The 20,654-nt window shown below is 46.0% G+C and overlaps 1 protein-coding gene across 1 annotated transcript in view; it reads left to right on the top strand.

Moving 5' to 3' along the window:
- Positions 1-12,709, top strand: part of MCCC2 (methylcrotonyl-CoA carboxylase subunit 2) — a 137,853-nt gene extending 125,144 nt beyond the window's left edge. Inside the window, exons 16-17 of the mRNA XM_063963884.1 lie at positions 3,917-4,002; positions 12,512-12,709. Of these exons, the coding sequence (XP_063819954.1) occupies positions 3,917-4,002; positions 12,512-12,629 (204 nt within the window). The 3' untranslated portion in view covers positions 12,630-12,709. The remainder of the gene's footprint in view (positions 1-3,916; positions 4,003-12,511) is intronic.
- The last annotated feature ends 7,945 nt before the right edge of the window (positions 12,710-20,654 follow it).

Here is a 20,654-nt window from a genome sequence, read left to right as displayed (position 1 = left end):
GGGGCCGCCTCAAAAATTTCAGCGATCAGTGGGCTCGCTCACAGGTGGATCCCTGGATCCTTCAAGTAGTATCTCAGGGGTACAAGCTGGAATTCGAGGCGTCTCCCCCCCGCCGTTTCCTCGAATCTGCCTTGCCGACAACTCCCTCAGGCAGGGAGGCTGTGCTAGAGGCAATTCACAAGCTGTATTCCCAGCAGGTGATAGTCAAGGTGCCCCTACTTCAACAAGGACGGGGTTACTATTCCACACTGTTTGTGGTACCGAAACCGGACGGTTTGGTGAGACCCATGTTAAATTTGAAATCCTTGAACACATACATAAAAAAATTCAAGTTCAAGATGGAATCGCTCAGGGCGGTTATTGCAAGCCTGGAGGAGGGGGATTACATGGTATCCCTGGACATCAAGGATGCTTACCTACATGTCCCTATTTACCATCCTCACCAGGAGTACCTCAGATTTGTGGTACAGGATTGCCATTACTAATTCCAAACACTGCCGTTTGGACTGTCCACGGCACCGAGGGTCTTTACCAAGGTAATAGCAGAAATGATGATACTCCTTCGAAAAAAGGGAGTTTTAATTATCCCGTACTTGGACGATCTCCTTATAAAGGCGAGGTCCAAGGAGCAGTTGTTGGTCGGAGTAGCACTATCTCGGGAAGTGCTACAACAGCACGGATGGATTCTATACATTCCAAAGTCACAGCTGGTTCCTACCACACGCCTACTGTTCCTGGGGATGGTTCTGGACACAGAACAGAAAAAAGTATTTCTCCCGCAGGAGAAAGCCAAGGAGCTGTCATCTCTAGTCAGAGACCTCCTGAAACCAAAACAGGTATCGGTGCATCACTGCACACGAGTCCTGGGAAAAATGATAGCTTCTTACGAAGCAGAATTCCATTAGGCAGGTTCCATGCAAGAACCTTTCAGTGGGACCTCTTGGACAAGTGGTCGGGATCGCATCTTCAGATGCATCGGCTGATAACCCTGTCTCCAAGGACCAGGGTATCTCTACTGTGGTGGCTGCAGAGTGCTCATCTTCAAGAGGGCCGTAGATTCGGCATACAGGACTGGGTCCTGGTAACCACGGATGCCAGCCTTCGAGGCTGGGGGGCAGTCACACAGGGAAGAAATTTCTAAGGACTTTGGTCAAGTCAGGAGTCGTCCCCACACATAAATGTTCTGGAACTGAGGGCCATTTACAATGCCCTAAGTCTGGCAAGGCCTCTGCTTCAAAACCAGCCGGTACTGATCCGATCAGACAACATCACGGCGGTCGCCCATGTAAACCGACAGGGCGGCACAAGAAGCAGGATGGCGATGGCAGAAGCCACAAGGATTCTCCGATGGGCGGAAAATCACGTCTTAGCACTGTCAGCAGTGTTCATTCCGGGAGTGGACAACTGGGAAGCAGACTTCCTCAGCACACACGACCTACACGCGGGAGAGTGGGGACTTCATCCAGAAGTCTTCCAACTGTTGGTAAACCGTTGGGAAAGGCCACAGGTGGACATGATGGCGTCCCGCCTAAACTAAAAACTAGATATGGCGCCATGTCAAGGGACCCTCAGGCGATAGCTGTGGACGCTCAAGTGACACCGTGGGTGTACCAGTCGGTTTATGTATTCCCTCCTCTGCCTCTCATACCAAAGGTGCTGAGAATAATAAGAAAACGAGGAGTAAGAACGATACTCGTGGTTCAGGATGGGCCAAGAAGAGCTTGGTACCCAGAACTTCAAGAAATGATATCTGAGGACCCATGACCTCTACCGCTCAGACAGGATCTGCTACAGCAGGGGCCCTGTCTGTTCCAAGACTTACCGCGGCTGCGTTTGACGGCATGGCGGTTGAATTCCGGATCCTAAAGGAAAAGGGCATTCCGGAGGAAGTCATTCCTACGCTGATAAAAGCCAGGAAAGAAGTAACCGCAAACCATTATCACCGTATTTGGCGAAAATATGTTGCGTGGTGTGAGGCCAGGAAGGCCCCAACAGAGGAATTTCAGCTGGGTCGTTTTCTGCACTTCCTACAGTCAGGAGTGACTATGGGCCTAAACTTGGGTTCCATTAAGGTCCAGATTTCGGCTCTGTCGATTTTCTTCCAGAAAGAACTGGCTTCACTGCCTGGAGTTCAGACATTTGTAAAGGGAGTGCTACATATTCAGCCCCCTTTTGTGCCTCCTGTGGCACCTTGGGATCTCAACGTGGTGTTGAGTTTCCTAAAATCACATTGGTTTGAGCCACTTAAAACTGTGGATTTGAAATATCTCACGTGGAAAGTGGTCATGTTATTGGCCTTGGCTTCAGCCAGGTGTGTGTCAGAATTGGCGGCTTTGTCATGTAAAAGCCCTTATCTGATTTTCCATATGGATAGGGCAGAATTGAGGACTCGTCCCCAGTTTCTCCCTAAGGTGGTATCAGCTTTTCACTTGAACCAACCTATTGTAGTGCCTGCGGCTACTAGGGACTTGGAAGATTCCAAGTTACTGGACGTAGTCAGGGCCTTAAAAATTTATATTTCCAGGACGGCTGGAGTCAGGAAAACTGACTCGCTTTTTATCCTGTAGGCACCCAACAAAATAGGTGCTCCTGCTTCTAAGCAGACTATTGCTCGCTGAATTTGTAGCACAATTCAGCTGGAGCATTCTGCGGCTGGATTGCCGCATCCTAAATCAGTAAAAGCCCATTCCACGAGGAAAGTGGACTCATCTTGGGCGGCTGCCCGAGGGGTCTCGGCTATACAACTTTGCCGAGCTGCAACTTGGTCAGGGGCAAACACGTTTGCAAAATTCTACAAATTGATACCCTGGCTGAGGAGGACCTTGAGTTCTCTCATTCGGTGCTGCAGAGTCATCCGCACTCTCCCGCCCGTTTGGGAGCTTTGGTATAATCCCCATGGTCCTTACGGAGTTCCCAGCATCCACTAGGACGTCAGAGAAAATAAGATTTTACTCACCGGTAAATCTATTTCTCGTAGTCCGTAGTGGATGCTGGGCGCCCATCCCAAGTGCGGATTGTCTGCAATACTTGTATGTAGTTATTGCCTAACTAAGGGTTATTGTTGAGCCATCTGTTGAGAGGCTCAGTTATATTTCATACTGTTAACTGGGTATAGTATCACAAGTTATACGGTGTGATTGGTGTGGCTGGTATGAGTCTTACCCTGGATTCAAAATCCTTCCTTATTGTGTCAGCTCTTCCGGGCACAGTATCCTAACTGAGGCTTGGAGGAGGGTCATAGTGGGAGGAGCCAGTGCACACCAGGTAGTCTAAAAGCTTTCTTTTAGTTGTGCCCAGTCTCCTGCGGAGCCGCTATTCCCCATGGTCCTTACGGAGTTCCCAGCATCCACTACGGACTACGAGAAATAGATTTACCGGTGAGTAAAATCTTATTTTCTTATCAATAAACTAGCTCACCACAGGTGATGACAATCATACATTACCAGGAAAGTCCAGGAACAGAGCATTTTCTCCCTCATGGAGAGGGTCAGGTAGGCAAGCATGGCACAGGGGTAATTCCAACCCCACTTATCCAACATATATATTCACAAGCAGATGCAGGTCTGTAACGTGAGTGGAGCCTACTTATGTGTGTACAGACAGATGGCTAAATGTAATGCCTGCGAATTCTGTGACCCAGCATGATCGCGGGAATATAGTCACAAGATTTAAAGTGGCAATTAGTTTAAAGGCAAAACCACACTATTTTTGCCTTTTTAAACAAGTTGCCGCTTTAAATCTAGTGACAATCACACCACCCCTTGAAATTGAGGGCTATTACATTTGGTCCAGAAATGGATCAGTACAATAGGTGGTCTTTATCTCTGTAAAAAAAAATAAAAAACACAAAGAGCAAAAGCAATGTCTATTTTAATGTTTGCATTGATTTCTGTTTCATTTTTATTATTTTTATCAGTTTTCAGAGAAAGAAGAAGCTGCGCTGAAAGAGCCAATAATTAAACGATTTGAGGAGGAAGGCAATCCGTACTACTCAAGTGCAAGGTGAGATACTACTTATGCCCGATAGGCGTTCCCTCACCTGGGTTACCTTTCATTCAGTTTCCAGGGCTTCTGTGAATAGATCAGGTTATCCGCAAGGTGTGCTCTGCCGTTACAGCTGGGGTTAGGAAACAGAGCAATGTTTGCTTCACTTCTAAATAGAGTGACCACATTATCCCTTTGGTATGCGGTCAAGATCCTGCCGGACGGAATCCCGGCAGTCGGAATACCGACACCGGGATCCTGACCGGCACAATCTTGACATATTGTCCCTCTGTGGGTGTCCATGACACCCATAGAGGGAGAATAAATTAGTGTGCCGAGCGTAGCGAGGCACTGTGCCCGCAAGGGGTTGCGTTGCGCTCGCCCCCCTTTCGGGATTGTGCCGGTATTCCGACCGCCGGGATTCCGTCCGACGGTAATTCGTACTGATCCCATCCCTTTTACCTGGGACGCTCATGGATTACACAGGTTCTGTGGCTGATTAAAACCAGCTGAAATGTAGGCTTGAAGTCAGCCAGCCACAGAACCTGTGTAATCCATGAGCGTCCCAGGTAAAAGGGATAATATGGTCACTCTACTTCTAAATGATTATTCTTGCTCTTGCTATATGTTCAGTTTTAATATTGCAGCTTCTGTTGTGTATGGGGCTGATTCAGTTCCTAATGGCACAGTGTTTTCACTCTGGGGAAAAGAATGAATTTAAATAGCATACTTTATTTCAGTTTCAATAACCCTTGAGAGATATTTATTTATTTCCCTTCCCCTATGTACTATATGTCCTTAAGCGCTGACTATAGCATCAATAAACAGTGTTGGACTATTGCTTGCGGCTGTTTCCTTTGTACTGTTTGTTACTATAGAGAACTGGAACATCCTATTAAATAATGCTGCCAATGCCATCCACTGTGTTTATGTGCTGCGTCAATATCCGTCCGCCCTGTGTTTTTGTCTTTTAATTATAAATCAGATTAGAATGTGTCATTCATTGAACAGCCTGTATTTATGAGAGTCATTAGGAGCCTCTTTTACTAATAGTATTTAGCAGTCTTACTACATTTCTTCACATCCGCTCATCAGTTCAGCTAAATTGCAGAGATCTTTTTCTGGGAATATCCGTGTAATGAATATCTTATAGAGGATGGGGTGCATGATCTATAAGTTTGGCAGTCATTAAATATTTAAAGAGTTTTCCCATTAGACAGGAGTTTCTTATAAAGGGAGATTGATTGATATCTCAGAAAATCTTCAAGTAATGGTATTTTATTAAATGTTTACAAAAGTAAAAGCTTTTAAAATGTTAAAATGCAGATTATATTTATTTTGTTAGTTTCAATATATATATATATATCTGTTTATTATGTAGCTTTGCTGTATATGTTAATAAAAAAAATTTAAGCTGCAGTTATGTTTATTTGTTACAGATAGAAGGACAAATCATGCATACAGGTGAAACTCGGAAAATTAGAATATCGTGCAAAAGTTCCTTTATTTCAGTAATTCAACTTAAAAGGTGCAACTATTATATAGACTCATTACATGCAAAGTGAGCTATTTCAAGCCTTTATTTGTTATAATTTTGATGATTTTGGTTTACAGCTTAAGAAATACCCCAAATCCAAAATCTCAGAAAATTAGAATATTGTGAAAAGGTTCAATATTGTAAGCTCAAACTGTCACACTCTAATCAGCTAATAAATCCAAACCACCTGCAAAGGGTTCATGAGCCTTTAAATGGTCTTTCAGTCTGGTTTAGTACAATTCACCATCATGGGGAAGACTGCTGACCTGACAGTTGTGCAGAAAACCATCATTGACACCCTCCACAAGGACGGAAAGCCTCAAAAGGAAATTGCAAAAGAAGTTGGATGTTCTCAAAGTTAAGTGAAGGGAGAAGTGTGGAAGACAAAAGTGCGCAAGCAGCAGGGATGACCGCAGCCTGGAGAGGATTGTCAGGAAGGCCATTCAAAAGTGTGGGGGAGCTTCACAAGGAGTGGGCTGAGGCTGGAGTTAGTGCATCAAGAGCCACCACACACAGACTAGTCTGTTGCTCAGTGGTCCAAAGTCGTCTTTTCTGATGAGAGCAAATTTTGCATTTCATTTGGAAACCAAGGTCCCACGGTATGGAGGAAGAATGGAGGGGAACGCAATCCAAGATGCTTGAAGTCCATGTGTGACATTTCAACAGTCTGTGTTGATTTGGGGAGCCATGTCATCTGCTGGTGTTGGTCCACTGTGCTTGCTTAAGTCCAGAGTCAACACAGCCATCTACCAGGACATTTTAGAGCGCTTCATGCTACCTTCAGCAGACAAGCTTTATGGAGATGCTGACTTCATTTTCCAGCAGGACTTCGCACCTGCCCACACTGCCAAAACCTGGTTCAGTGACCGTGGGATTACTGTGCTGGATTGGCCAGCAGACTTGCCTGACCTGAACCCCATAGAGAATCTATGGGCCATTGCCAAGAGAAAGATGAGAGACATAAGACCGAACAATGCAGAAGAGCTGAAGGCCGCTATTGAAGCATCCTGGTCTTCCATAACACCTCAGCAGTGCCACAGGCTGATAGAATTCATACCACGCCACACTGAGGAAGTAATTCATGCAAAAGAGGCCCAAACCAAGTACTTAGTAGTGTTCATTCTAGCACCCTGCACCTTTCAAAATCCTGTGCAGTTCCTCTTTCCTGCCTGGGGTGTCGCTCTCTGTTCTGGTGCTTCTCAGCACACACAGGTATGTATCACAGCACTGAGTAACAAATCATAGTGTGCTGAGAAGCATCACAGCAGAGAGCGACACACCAAGCAGGAAAGAGGAACTGCACGGATTTTGAAAGGTGCAGGGTGCTAGAATGAACACTACTTAGTACATATGCATGATTATACTTTTCAGAGGGCCGACATTTCTGTATTTAAAATCCTTTTTTTAATTAATTTTATGTAATATTCTAATTTTTTGAAATTTTGGATTTGGGGGTTTTCTTAAGCTGTATGCCACAATCACCAAAATTATAACAAATAAAGGCTTGAAATAGCTCATTTTGCATGTAATGGGTCTATGGGGTATATGCAATTGCGGTCGAATTCCGGCTGGAATTCGACCGTTTTTAAATTCGACCCAATTCGACAGTCACATACCCTCCCGCTGGGACCCGAATTCGACATATTCAATAAAAAACGGATTAGACAGTCCCGCTGTCGAAAAACGGACCAATTGACGGATAGTGTGCGTCCTGGATTCGACTTTTTGGACGGCACAAAAGTGTTTAAAAAACCCAGAAAAAAATTGCGTGGGTTCCCCCCTCCTAAGCATAACCAGCCTCGGGCTCTTCGAGCCGGTCCTGGTTGTAAAAATATGGGGGGGAAATTGACAGGGGATCCCCCGTATTTTTACAACCAGCACCGGGCTCTGCGTCCGGTCCTGGTGCAAAAAATACGGGGACAAAAAGCGTAGGGGTCCCCCGTATTTTTAACACCAGCACCGGGCTCCACTAGCTGGAGAGATAATGCCATAGCCGGGGGACACTTTTATACCGGTACCTGCGGCCGTGGCATTAAATCCACAACTAGTCACCCCTCGCCGGGGTACCCTGGAGGAGTGGGGACCCCCCTCCAGCCACCCAAGGGCCAGGGGTGAAGCCCGAGGCTGTCCCCCCCCCATCCAAGGGCTGCGAATGGGGGGCTGATAGCCTTGTGTCAACTAAGAGTATTGTTTTTTGTAGCAAAACTACAAGTCCCAGCAAGCCTCCCCCGCAAGCTGGTACTTGGAGAACCACAAGTACCAGCATGCGGGGGGAAACGGGCCCGCTGGTACCTGTAGTGCTACTGCAAAAAAGTAGAATCCACGGGGTACCTGAAAATAAAATTATACTCGCCAAAATCCAGCGTAGATCTGTCCTCTTCTGTTTTGTAATCCACGTACTTGGCAAAAAAACAAACCGCATTAACCGGACCACGCACTGAAAGGGGTCCCATGTTTACACATGGGACCCCTTTCCCCGAATGCCAGGACCTTTGGTGGGAACTTTGCAGTCAGAGGTGAGGTTACTCGCGGTCAGCCGCTGACCGCGAGTAACCTCATTGCTGACCGCAAAGTTCCCACCATTGAAGATAATGGAGCGGCTGTGCGATGTGCCGTCTGACAGCTCAGACGCGCACAGCCAATCAGGAGAGTGCCACGACGTGGCGCTCCTTGATTGGCTGAAGGGACCCTCTGTGACAGGAGTCACGTGGGGTACCGGCATTTGGGGAAAGGGGTCCCATGTGTAAACATGGGACCCCTTTCAGTGCGTGGTCCGGGTAAATGCGTTTTCTTTTTTTGCCAAGTACGTGGATTACAAAAAAGAAGAGGACAGATCTACACTGGATTTTGGTGAGTATAATTTTATTTTCAGGTACACCGTGGATTCTACTTGGAGAAGTGGACCGAACCTCGTGTGAACATAGGTAAGTATGTATGTATGCTGGTGTGCATGTATGTAATAAAGTTTTACTTTCACGGTGTCTGTGTACTGTTTTTATTTGGGTATTTTTTTTGCAGTAGAACTACAGGTACCAGCGCGCCCCCCCCCCCCCCCCCCCCCCCGCATGCTAGTACTTGTGGTTCTCCAAGTACCAGCTTGCGGGGGAGGCTTGCTGGGACTTGTAGTTCTGCTACAAAAAACAATACTCTTAGTTGACACAAGGCTATCAGCCCCCCATCCGCAGCCCTTGGATGGGGGGGACAGCCTCGGTCTTCACCCCTGGCCCTTGGGTGGCTGGAGGGGGGAACTCCTTGATTTAAGGGGTCCCCACTCCTCCAGGGTACCCCGGCCAGGGGTGACTAGTTGGGGATTTAATGCCACGGCCACAGGGACCGGTATAAAAGTGTCCCCCGGCTATGGCATTATCTCTCCAGCTAGTGGAGCCCGGTGCTGGTGTTGAAAATACGGGGGACCCCTACGTCTTTTGTCCCCCGTATTTTTTTGCACCAGGACCGGACGCAGAGCCCGGTGCTGGTTGTAAAAATGCGGGGGATCCCCTGTCAATTTCCCCCCCGTATTTTTACAGCCAGGACCGGCTCGAAGAGCCCGAGGCTGGTTATGCTTAGGAAGGGGGATCCCACGCATTTTTTTTCGTGATTTTTAACCCATTCTCACCCCTTCCCACTAAAAAAACATGCTCTGATCTCTCCATATTATTTAAGTCAGTAAAAAAAAAATTATTCTTTTAAAAAATATATAAATAATACTTGTGGCTCCTAATAGACAAACCAAGTAGATAATCCCTTCTAATATAAATAGATATGCTATTAGCAACAAATAAAAAATGTTTTTAAAATTTTTTATTAGATTCCGCCAGCAAAATGAGGCGGACTGAAATTGACGAAATGACTGTCGAAAAGCACTGTTGTCGAATCAACATTCTTCAATTGAATATACTTTTGTCGAAAAGCCGCATTTTTACCATTGCAGACATGTCGAATTTAAGAACTGTCGAATTTCAAAAAGTCGAATCTGAAACGTCCGTTTTTTTGACGAAAAGTACTGTATTGCATTGTCTAATTTTTTTTGTGTCGAAAATGCCCCGTTTTTCGACATTTGCGGCAATTCGACCGCAATTGCATATACCCCTTTATATTTTAGTTTCACCTTTTAAGTTGAATTACTGAAGTAAGTTAAAATTTTGCACAATATTCTAATTTTCTGAGTTTCATCTGTACACGATACTTTAAAACTGGACACATGACTTAAACTGCTTGGTTAATAGTGGAAAAAGCATATACAAGTACACCACCGATAATCCAGCACTCTTGGTTCCAGCACTGTGCCGGATTAACGTGGGACATATATCGGCATCCCGACGGTTTACCCTCCCCCCGTACACCTAATCCCCAGCCTGACTCCCTCCTACAGCCTAATCAAACCTAACTGAGCCCTCCCGCAGCCTGACTCTCTCCCGCAAAACCTAAACCTCCCGCAGCCACACTCATATGTGTCCGGGTTAAAAGTGGTTCCAGACCATTAGGTGCCAGATAATCGGTGGTGAATCAGTACTGTTCCTGGAGATGCCAGCTGAGCATGTCAGAGCTCGCTAATGATGACCTACACAAGGAGAATTCAGCTAGTTTTTATTTTACTGTGCTTCATAAGTCATAACTAACAATCTGTATTGATCTAATAATTAAGAGTTTGTGATCACTGTTTCACTAATGCTGTTTTTTCATTTGCGATTTATGCCTTCAACAAATTTAAAATACAATGTATATGTCATTTTTTACAAAATATTTTCCTCTATGGGATATTCATTTTATATGCTTCCTATGTCCTCCTATTTTATACCATTTTATTGCCTGCGGCCTAGACAAAGAGATTGGGTAGAGACTTACCCTTAGTCAAAGCATATACCATACATGTACTATTCTGCAATAGACTATTGTGCTTTTGTTTTTTAAACACTCTATTTTATTAGTATTTTTAACACAGAATAAACAAATGATATTGGTGAACTCTCACTGATGACATCACATAAGTGTGGCCAGTTCCTTCCAGAGGTGGGCACTAGGGGGGAAATTTCCCTGGGCCTCCGAATGGCAGGGTGCCTCAATTCTCCAACCTATTGTTTTTGTGTTTTTCTTTTAAGATATTTTTACATTTGCTAATTTGACAATTTCCAAGTAGTTAATGTTCAAACCTAATGCCTATGATAGAAAAGCACTGCTAATTTTAAATCTCCAATAATCCAGTACGGGAGGTGGTTGTTAGATAGACGGTCAAAAGGTCAACATATTTTTAGTTGTTTTTTTTTTTAATGTTTTTACATATTTTGCCACATTTACTATCCATATCACAAACTGTTACCTTTAGTAACCTTGTGGCAAGCGAATGCATTTCATTACGTTTACTATCCATGTCACAAACTATTACCATTAGTAACCTTGTGGCAAGCGGAGTGGAGCGAGCCACCGAGGCCGAAGTGTGGCGAGCGAATACCGGACGCGAGGGGATGCATTTCAACAAAATTGGCTGCAAAATTTTTAAATACACAAAATAACACCCAAATATTTTTTATTGTGTGTATCGATTTTTTGACCCTATCGACCTTTTAACCCTGTCGAACTTTTGATTGTCAACCTTTTGACCCTGTCAACCTTTTGACCCTAGTGAACTAATGACTGTCTATCTTCTTAATTTCTATCTTCTGTATCACACCTTCCAGTATATTGTATTCAGTATGTATACAGTACTTTATTTCTAAATATTTATATAGTTAAGGCAAGCATTAAAATACATTTGAAATGCATTTTTTATGTTTTGGGTTTTTTTTTTTTTTTTTAAGAGAAGGGCTCTTTATTTGGGTTTCCCCAGGCCTCTAGGAACCACTTGAGTTTTAAGGGTGTAGAAAAGAAGAAGACTCTTGTTGCGGAGCACACTCAATCAGAGGAACTGTTCATGATTCAAATTACTGTTAAGATCATAACAATTTTATTAGGGTACTACAGTATTTTGAAATTAGGGAGTCCCAAATTTATCCAATATGTATAGCTAACGATTAAGTGAAAATGTGAGTAAGAATAGAGAATTTATAGCTAAAAAAGCTGTAATGTAATTGAAGCCGTATCAAGTATATGGTGAACACTCAATTGCCAAATTATAACCTATACGTTGTAGTGTGACCATCATATATCTCGCATAAGATCCCAAGGGAAAAGATTGCGGGGGACTGAATCATGGGTCAGAAGCCAATAATGTTAAGTTTACGGATATGTTCAGTGATGTCCCTTACTGATGACTGAAAGATATGGCAGACAGTGGTATATTGCAGTACCAGGGTGTTCCAGGATGGCCTCCCATCCATGTACTAGCCCGGCGCCCCCCACTGCTTGGCTTCCAAGATCAGATGAGAGTGGGCATCTCCAGTGATGTATGTCCGCAGTTTTTAATGTTTGCCTTTGAGTCACAGTATATTCGTAGGTAGTTATCTCTTTTTAGTGAGCAATCTGAATTCACAGATATGTATATCAAATAAATCTACATCATAGGTCTATCACAGTCAGATTGGCAATAGTGTATAGGAACAAATTTATTCTAACAGTAGGCGGTAATTGAGAGTGCTCCCCAAGAAGATTCTTCTTCTTTTCTACCCCCTTAAAACTCAAGTTGATATTTTTGACTCTGGGGAGCACCACTGATGGTTACCAGAGAAAAACCTTACTGACCAGACACAGCTCTAGTGTTTGGTTACCTTACCGAGAAGTCTATTCTCTGACATAAAATCAGTATTATCAGAGGACTACTATCTTACATACATTACATTATATGTAACTGGTGCGGTTTTCCCCTCACAACTCCTGCTCACTCTATGAAGCACTGAAAGGGCCTGAGTGTGGACAAACCTTTGCATACAACTTTTAACTTACGTGTGTATATTTGTTACTTAAGTGTTGGTGGGCACTAAAAATAGTTTCAGCAATCTACTTTCCATGTACCTTTACCGATGATATAACTTACCTTTTCCTTGTGTGTTTCTGCAGGTTGTGGGATGACGGTATCATTGATCCAGCTGACACTAGACTGGTTCTAGGACTGAGTCTCAGTGCAGCTCTCAATGCGCCAACGCAGAAAACTCAGTTTGGAGTTTTTAGAATGTAAATCACTCCGGAATCATTGTTCACTAACTTGATGTTTCTAATATATTCTCATCCTGTACAATAAAATGCTTTTTTTTTGTTTGTTTGTTTGTTTGTTTGTTTGTATTTAAATATCCATTGTGGTGCTTGTTTTTTGTGAAAAACATTGCCTATTCTAATGTTGCTATAATTATTGTTTCTTCGTTATTGTTTAAGAGAAATATAGACACATAGAATTTGACGGCAAATAAGAACCACTTGGCCCATCTAGTCTCTCCACGTACGTACGTACGTACGTACGTACGTACGTACGTACGTACGTACGTACTAGGGTTCATTTTTTTCTTCTTCTCAGGAGCCAATTAACCTACCAGTATATTTTTGGATTGTGGGAGGAAACCGGTGCACCCGGAGGAAACCCACACAAGCACAGGGAGAATATACAAGCTCCATACAGTTAGGGCCATGTAAGGAGTTGAACCCAGGGGCAAACACAGGTTTTTCAGGAGGGGGTTCCATTTATATTATATTATCTATATTATCCTGTATATATTATATCAACCTGCACCCCTGCTGCCTCTCCATGCCAGTGTCTCCGCTCCCCCGGCATCCTCTCCCTAGTATCCCCGCTCTCCGTGGCTGCTCCCCCCGCAGCTGCTATCAGTGCCCGCTCCCCTCTGCAACATCTCCCATGAATCCCTGCTCCCCCCAGCCGCTCTCGGTGCCCGCTCCCCTCTGCAACATCTCCCATGAATCCCTGCTCCCCCCAGCCGCTCTCGGTGCCCGCTCCCCTCTTCAGCATCTCCTAGCGTCCCCGCTCTCTCTGTAGCCGCACTTAGTGCCCGCTTCCCCCACAGCCGCTCTCAGTGGCCGCTCCCCCTGCAGCCACTATTAGTGCCCTCTCCTCTCTGCAACATCTTCCTAGCATCCCCACTCCCTCCACAGCCGCCATCAGTGCCTGCTCCGTCCCACAGCATCTACCTAGCATCCCTACTCCAGCAGCATCTCCCTAGCGTCCCCACAGCCACTCTCAGTGGTCGCTTACCCCGCAGCCGCTATCAGTGCCCGCTCCCCTCTGCAAAATCTCCCTAGTATCCCTGCTCCCCCCAGCCGCTTTGTGGCCGCTCCCCTCTTCAGCATCTCCCTAGCGTCCCCGCGCTCTCTGCAGCCGCTCTCAGTGCCCGCTTCCCCGGCATCCGCTCTCAGTGCCCGCTTCCCCGGCATCCGCTCTCAGTGGCCGCTCACTCTGCAGCCGCTATTAGTGTCCTCTCCCCTCCGCAACATCTTCCTAGTGTCCCTGCTCCCTCTACAGCTGCCCTCAGTGCCCGCTGCACCCCACAGCATCTCCCTAGGATCCCCACTCCAGCAGCATCTCCCTAGTGTCTCCGCTCCCTCTGCAGCCTCTCGCAGTGCCTGCTCCCCCCCTCTCTCAGCATCTCTACAACAGTCTCCACTCTCCATCTACAATTTAAAAAACTGGTCCATCAGGGGGGATTTTCTGGGTTCTCTGAAACCCCCCCTGCGTGCGCCACTGCATGACCTCAGTGCTGTGAGGCAGCAATGGTAACCATTACACCATCTATACTGACTGTGTTGAAAATTTGTTGACACAAGCTAGTGCTTATAAACCTGAAGATTCATGATGCCTAAAACAAAGGACATATAGAGGGCTAATGCACAATCAGGTGGCTGCAGTGGAAGTTTATAAAAGGCGGGTCATCCACCACCCAACAACTTAGAACTAAAAAAACAGCAAATCACTACTGCGCTCAACCTATTATACTATATATACTATATATATTTGTAAACACTTGCACACTCCTAAATTCGGTTATAAGCGGTGCTCCCTTAAATCTGTTCCATGTTGGTCCAGGATAAATAAGTATTGTAGAAAAAGGCACTCAAAACTGTATAGAAAAAAACAATGTACTTATATTTTCACCCAAAGTGGGCACTGTAAAAAAGTCTAAAGTGGTGGTAGCTCAGCATAAACATCAAAGTATAAAAATATCCACTGTAGCATTCATGGTGCCTTAGACATAACTTCAACAATGCATGTAATTAAAAGGAGTAAATGGTCACTTATATGTCCGTCGATCTCGGTCAGTAAATAACCGTTGAAGACACCAGCATCTCGTCACCGTCACCTTCCACTGTCAGGAGCCAACTGGAGGCAGAGCAACAGGTACCTGATATAAATACCCAGAGCCGGCCCTAACCAATATGATGCCCTAGGCAAGATTTTGTCTGTTGCCTCCTAGCACCACCGCTGGTTCTGCCTCTGACCTTGCACCTGTTTCCCAGCACCATCACCCCTCACCCGTAGCAGTCCTTGTACCCCCTATATTTTAAATAGAAACAGTTCACACATTTGACGCACAGCCCAAAAAGGGGCATCTTCTTGCTGGGAAGGGGCATGGCCACACAATAGTAACCCCAATTCCAGTTACGCCACACAGTACTGCAACTTTATTCACATTTTATCTTGCGATAGTGTCCATAATTCATATTACATCCCACAGTAGTAGCACTTTACCTTATAAACTTTACTCCTCACAGTAGAGCCCCTTGTTCACATTACATCACACTGAATTGCTCCTTATTCACATTACACCACACCTTATTGCTCTTTATTCACATTAGACGACACAGTAGCGCCCTTTCTATATGCAACGCCACATAGTAGAGCACCTTATACACATAATGCCACACATTAGTAATGCATTTATACACAATTCCACACAGTAATGCCCCTTACACATATGAGACACATTAATGTCCTTATAAACATAATGCGCCTTACACATTGACAACCTTTATTAATGCCCTTTTACACATAATGTCCCTTACACATATGCCGCACATTATTAATGCCCTTATACACATAATGACACACATAGTGCCCCCTACACATTTGCTGCACATTATTAGTGCCCCTATACACATAATGACACACATACAGTAGTACCCTGTTACACATATGCCGCACATTATTAATGCCCTTATACACATAATGACACACATAGTGCCCCCTACACATTTGCTGCACATTATTAGTGCCCCTATACACATAATGACACACATACAGTAGTACCCTTTTACACATATGTCGCACATTATTAATGCCCTTATACACATAATGACACACATAGTGGCCCTTTACACATATGTTGCACATTATTAATGCATTTTTACATGACACACATAATGCTCCTTACACATATTCCGAACACTACTGCACAACCAACCCACTCACATGCACACAGCGCTCACACTTCCACTAACACTGTGAACTCTGCCTCTGCTTGGATACAGATGCGTCCTTACAAATCTTGCTAACGTCGGGCACCTTTTTTTATGAAAATGCATCTTATTTGCATTGCTATGTGGCTAGGATGCACAAGCAGCTTCTGCTGATTAAACTGATATGCAGCATGCCTATATACTGTGTGAGACTGTGGCTGTATCTGCATATGAAATGCTACATACAGAATATAGGCATGCCACATATCATTTTAATCAGCAGAAGCTGCTGGTGCCCCTAGGCATATCAAATGCCCTAGGCAATTGCCTAGTTTGCCTATGCCTATGGCCGGCTCTGTAAATACCAAACTTTGCACTACTCACATCACACAGCTGTGCTGACCCGCCATCCAGTCACCGCCAGCGTGCGTTCCAGCGGACCGCACATGCACAATGTTGCCAAAGCGCATTGTCAGCTCACCCAGAGCAGGAAGTCACCTGCGTTCCACAGGGTGGGAACTTCCGGAAGCGTGCGGTTTCATCCTTGTACACTGTTATAACCCATGACCAGGGTGTTTCAGCAGTATGACAGGCATTATTGGATTTTGAATTTTTTGGTCCACCAACTGATTTTGTATGTGATATTATTGAGGTTATCCTCACGAATAATCACTTTCAATATGCTGATTCTTTCTATGTGCATAATGCTGGGACCTCGATGAGGTCGAATTTGGCGCTAGTTTACGCAAATTTCTGCTGCAGGGTACACTGGGCTCCACAAGGATAGACATAGGGGTGTAGAGTAGGCTCTTGATCCGAGACACCAACAGGCTGAAAAGCTTTGACCTTCTTCCCAGAATGCATAGCGCCGCCTCCTCTATAACCCCGCCTCCCTGCACAGGAACTCAGTTTTGTAGTTGGTGCCGCAGATAGCAGGCACATAACAGAGGGGCTGCTCCAGGCAGCCCTAAGAAGAGCTTTTTTTGAATAAAAAGTGAAGACTACAAGGGCAGCAGCGGTGTATAAATGTCAGAGACATTCACTGCTGCAGCTCCAGCTCTCCCCAGCGGCGCTGTACACTCCTGAGCCCTGGTTGCCAGGTAACTACAGCAGGAGGCTCCGGTTTTCTTCATGGTCAGGCACACACGACGGGGGCTCTCCGGGATCGCGTGGCCGCACTTCGGGAGGTGGTGAGTGGGTCCCACTTGCGGGACCCGTACTTTATCGCCATCTGGCGCGGTCAGTGGGAGGCGGGCCGCGCGCTGGCGGTGGACACTGTGGCAGTACAGGCGATCCCACTAGATCACCAGGGCATGGGCGCAAGTCAGGTTTTCTCTCTAAACCATTTTAATAGTAGGCCACAGTACCCGGTGGTTTTGCCAGCAGGGGGATAAGGCTTAGACTTGAAGCCCCTCTCCCAGCCCCAGGGCGCCATTTTCCGCAAATGTTCCCGCCCTGGAGCTGCATATCTGTCTCTCCCTCACTCCCTGTCAGTGTCTGGGCACCATTTCTCTCAGCTTCACTGTTCCTGGGACTGCTTGGGCAAATCCTCCTGTGTAAAGCCGCCTGGTTGTCAGTGCTGTGACTTTACATGACACTTAAGTATTCTACCTGCCTTTTTAGACAGTGTTAGTTAAGAAAGAGTGCATTTAGTCAGGGTTTTCTAGTACAATTACCCTGTGATATACATCCAGTTCTTACTGTGCAGTGTTATATCTATTGACTACATAGCTATATATATATATAAGCTAGTCCAGTGCAGTATTATTGTTAGTAATAACCTCTGCATTGTACAAACTGACTATCTGTGTGTGCATAAGCTAGCTGAGTGGTGTCCATTTTGTGTCTCACTCAACTTGCTATCCCTATATTCTATAACCTGAGGGGGCTTGGTGCGTCAGGTTTTATATTTATATTGGATTTCCACAAAGATATACTTTAATACGTATTTTTCTCTGTGATTTTAGTCACCATATCTCTCCTTTATCTCTGCTAGTGCTGACTACACTGCGCATGGGTTTGGGTAAGACGTATTCTGCTGCTGCCAATTGTACTGTGTTACCTGATACTGCAAGTTACATCATGTCTGCTTCTGAGGGTAATGGTTCTGGGGCTGAACACACTGCCGGTGTTGCTGAAGCCACAGATCCATATGAGGAGATTATAGCAGCTGTGGGCTCTGGTTCTGGAGGCTCCTTGCCCCCCAGTGGGACTGTGGCAACGGAGGTACTTAATGACCCACCGTGGGCCGCTTTTTCCATGCTTCTACATACACTAGTTAATAAACTAACACCCCCTATGCCGGTACAACCGTATGTGGTCCCTGCCGCTAACCCGCCGTGGGTGGACGACTTATCTGCTCAATTGAAGAAGTTGAACCAGTCCCTGACTACTAAAAAGTCTGACCCTCGCTTGCCCAAGCCCAAGGGGTCCTCTAAGCGAGCTCTTATCTCCTCGTAATCCACTGCTGTCACTGACACCTCGTCTGATGAAGACGGCACTTACACTGATCCCACAGATTCTGACACAGTTACTGCTGATGGGGAGGGTAGTTCACATGTGGATGTTCCTGATCTTTTGGAGGCTATTAAGTTGATTTTACAGATTACGAATGATCCCGAGCCATCCGTCCCTACTAAGAAACCAGATAGGTTCGAGCATCAGAAGTAGGTTAAACAAGTTTGACCTCACTCTGACCACCTAGTGGATGTATGTCAGGGACCCTGGAAAAACCCGGGTAAGAAGTTTGTGCCTCAAAAGAAGATGCTGGCTCGCTATCCCCTCGCGCCAGAGCTTTATAAAAATTGGGAAACGCCTCCTCCAGTAGACTCACATGTGGCTAGGATGGTGGTTTCCTCAGCTCTACCTGTCACTACCGTCACGTCTCTAAAAGAGCCTACGGATAAACGTGTGGAGGGTTGTCTGAAAGCGATTTACACCCTCACGGGTGCTGCACAAAGGCCCACTATTGCAGCAACATGGGCTGCAGAGGCTATTGAAGCATGGGCCTTGGAGTTAGAAGCTGAAATCTCTTCTGACCATGCTAGACAATGCTTGTCATATATTGTCACAGCTTCTCGCTATATTAAAGAGGCGGCTTCTGATGCCGGTATCCTAGCAGCCAAGGCCTCTACTACGTCAGTCCTGGCTCGCCGGATATTGTGGCTGAGATCCTGGTCTGTGGATCTGGACTTTAGAAAAACCCTGGAGGTACTCCCTTTCAAGGGAGATATTCTGTTTGGGGAGGACTTAAATAAGATAGTGGCTGACTTGGCTACTGCCAAAACTGCCTGTCTGCCAAGTACCACTCCTTCTGTGTCGAAGGCTAAAGGTACTTCCTTTTGTCCTTCAGGTAAAGCAAAAGGTTAGGCGTACAACAAGCAGAACCACACTTCCAAGCCTGGTAAGCCAAAGCCCAAAAGAGCCTGGGCGGCCCGTCAGCCAGCTTCCAAGACCGATAAGCCTGCCGCATGATGGGACGGGCCTCCCCTGGGGGATCCCAGGGTGGGGGGCCGGCTTCTACGGTATACCCAGGAATGGTTGAAGACCACTTCAGATGCCAGATCGGAAGTCGTCACTCGAGGTTACGCCATAGCCTTCAAAAACCGACCCCCTCATCGATTTTGCCGGACAGACGTCCCGTTGGACCAGACAAAGGCAAACACTCTACATTCGGTGGTACAGACCCTCCTGGATACAGGAGTCGTAGTACAGGTGCCTCTTGCGCAGAGGGGCCGGGGGTACTATTCTCCACTGTTTCTAGTCCCGAAACTGAATGGATCCTCCCGGCCCATTCTCAACCTCAAGGCATTGAACAGGTTTGTGAGGGTTTCCAAGTTCCGTATGGAAACCCTTCGCTCTATAGTTCTGGCCTTGGAACCTGGGGACTACATGGTCTCCCTGGATATACAAGATGCTTACCTGCATATTCCTATAGCAGCGTCACATCAGCAATACCTGAGGTTTGCGATTGGCAACCTCCATTACCAGTTTCGGGCGTTACCTTTTGGTTTAACTACGGCTCCGTGAGTCTTCACCAAGGTCATGGTAGTGATGACGGTGATACTCCGCCATCAAGGGGTCAGGATACTGCCGTATCTGGACGACTTGTTAATCCTGGCAAATTCCCCAGAACTTCTCCTACGTCATCTAGATATGACGATCAGGTTTCTACAAGCCCACGGGTGGCTCATCAACTGGAAGAAATCCTCCCTGGTCCGTGCTCAGAGCATGGTGCACCTGGGAGTGCTATTGGACACTCACAACCAGAGGTTGTTCTTGTCTCAGGAGAAAGTCCTGAAGCTTCAGGACAGGATTTGTTGCTTCCTTTCTCATCCGCAAGTGTCGATACATTCCGCAATGCAGGTGCTGGGCCTCATGGTCTCAGCGTTCGACATGGTGAAGTATGCTCAATTCCATTCTCGCCCCCTCCAGAGGCTAATTCTAGCCAAGTGGGATGGCCTGCCTCACCGGATAAGGTCTCACATGATCTCATTGACTCCGGAGGTACGTCTGTCGCTGCACTGGTGGTTCCAGGACTAACGATTGTGCAGGGGCCGTCCCTTCTGGATATCCGACTGGGTCCTGTTGACGACAGATGCCAGTCTCAGAGGCTGGGGAGCGTGCTGGAGCAACACTCCCTTCAGGGTCGGTGGACCAAGGAGGAGTCCCTCCTCTCAATCAACATTCTGGAGTTGCGGGCGATCTTCAATGCATTGAACCTGTCCCAGCATTTAATTCAGAACCGTCCTGTTCAAGTACAGTAAGACAACGCCACCACAGTGGCTTACATAAATCATCAAGG

Source organism: Pseudophryne corroboree, chromosome 1 (genome assembly GCF_028390025.1).
Source record: "Pseudophryne corroboree isolate aPseCor3 chromosome 1, aPseCor3.hap2, whole genome shotgun sequence".
Classification (NCBI taxonomy): Eukaryota; Metazoa; Chordata; class Amphibia; order Anura; family Myobatrachidae; genus Pseudophryne; species Pseudophryne corroboree.
The sequence above is the reverse complement of the archived record's forward strand: the minus strand, read 5'-3'. Positions and strand labels throughout refer to the sequence as shown.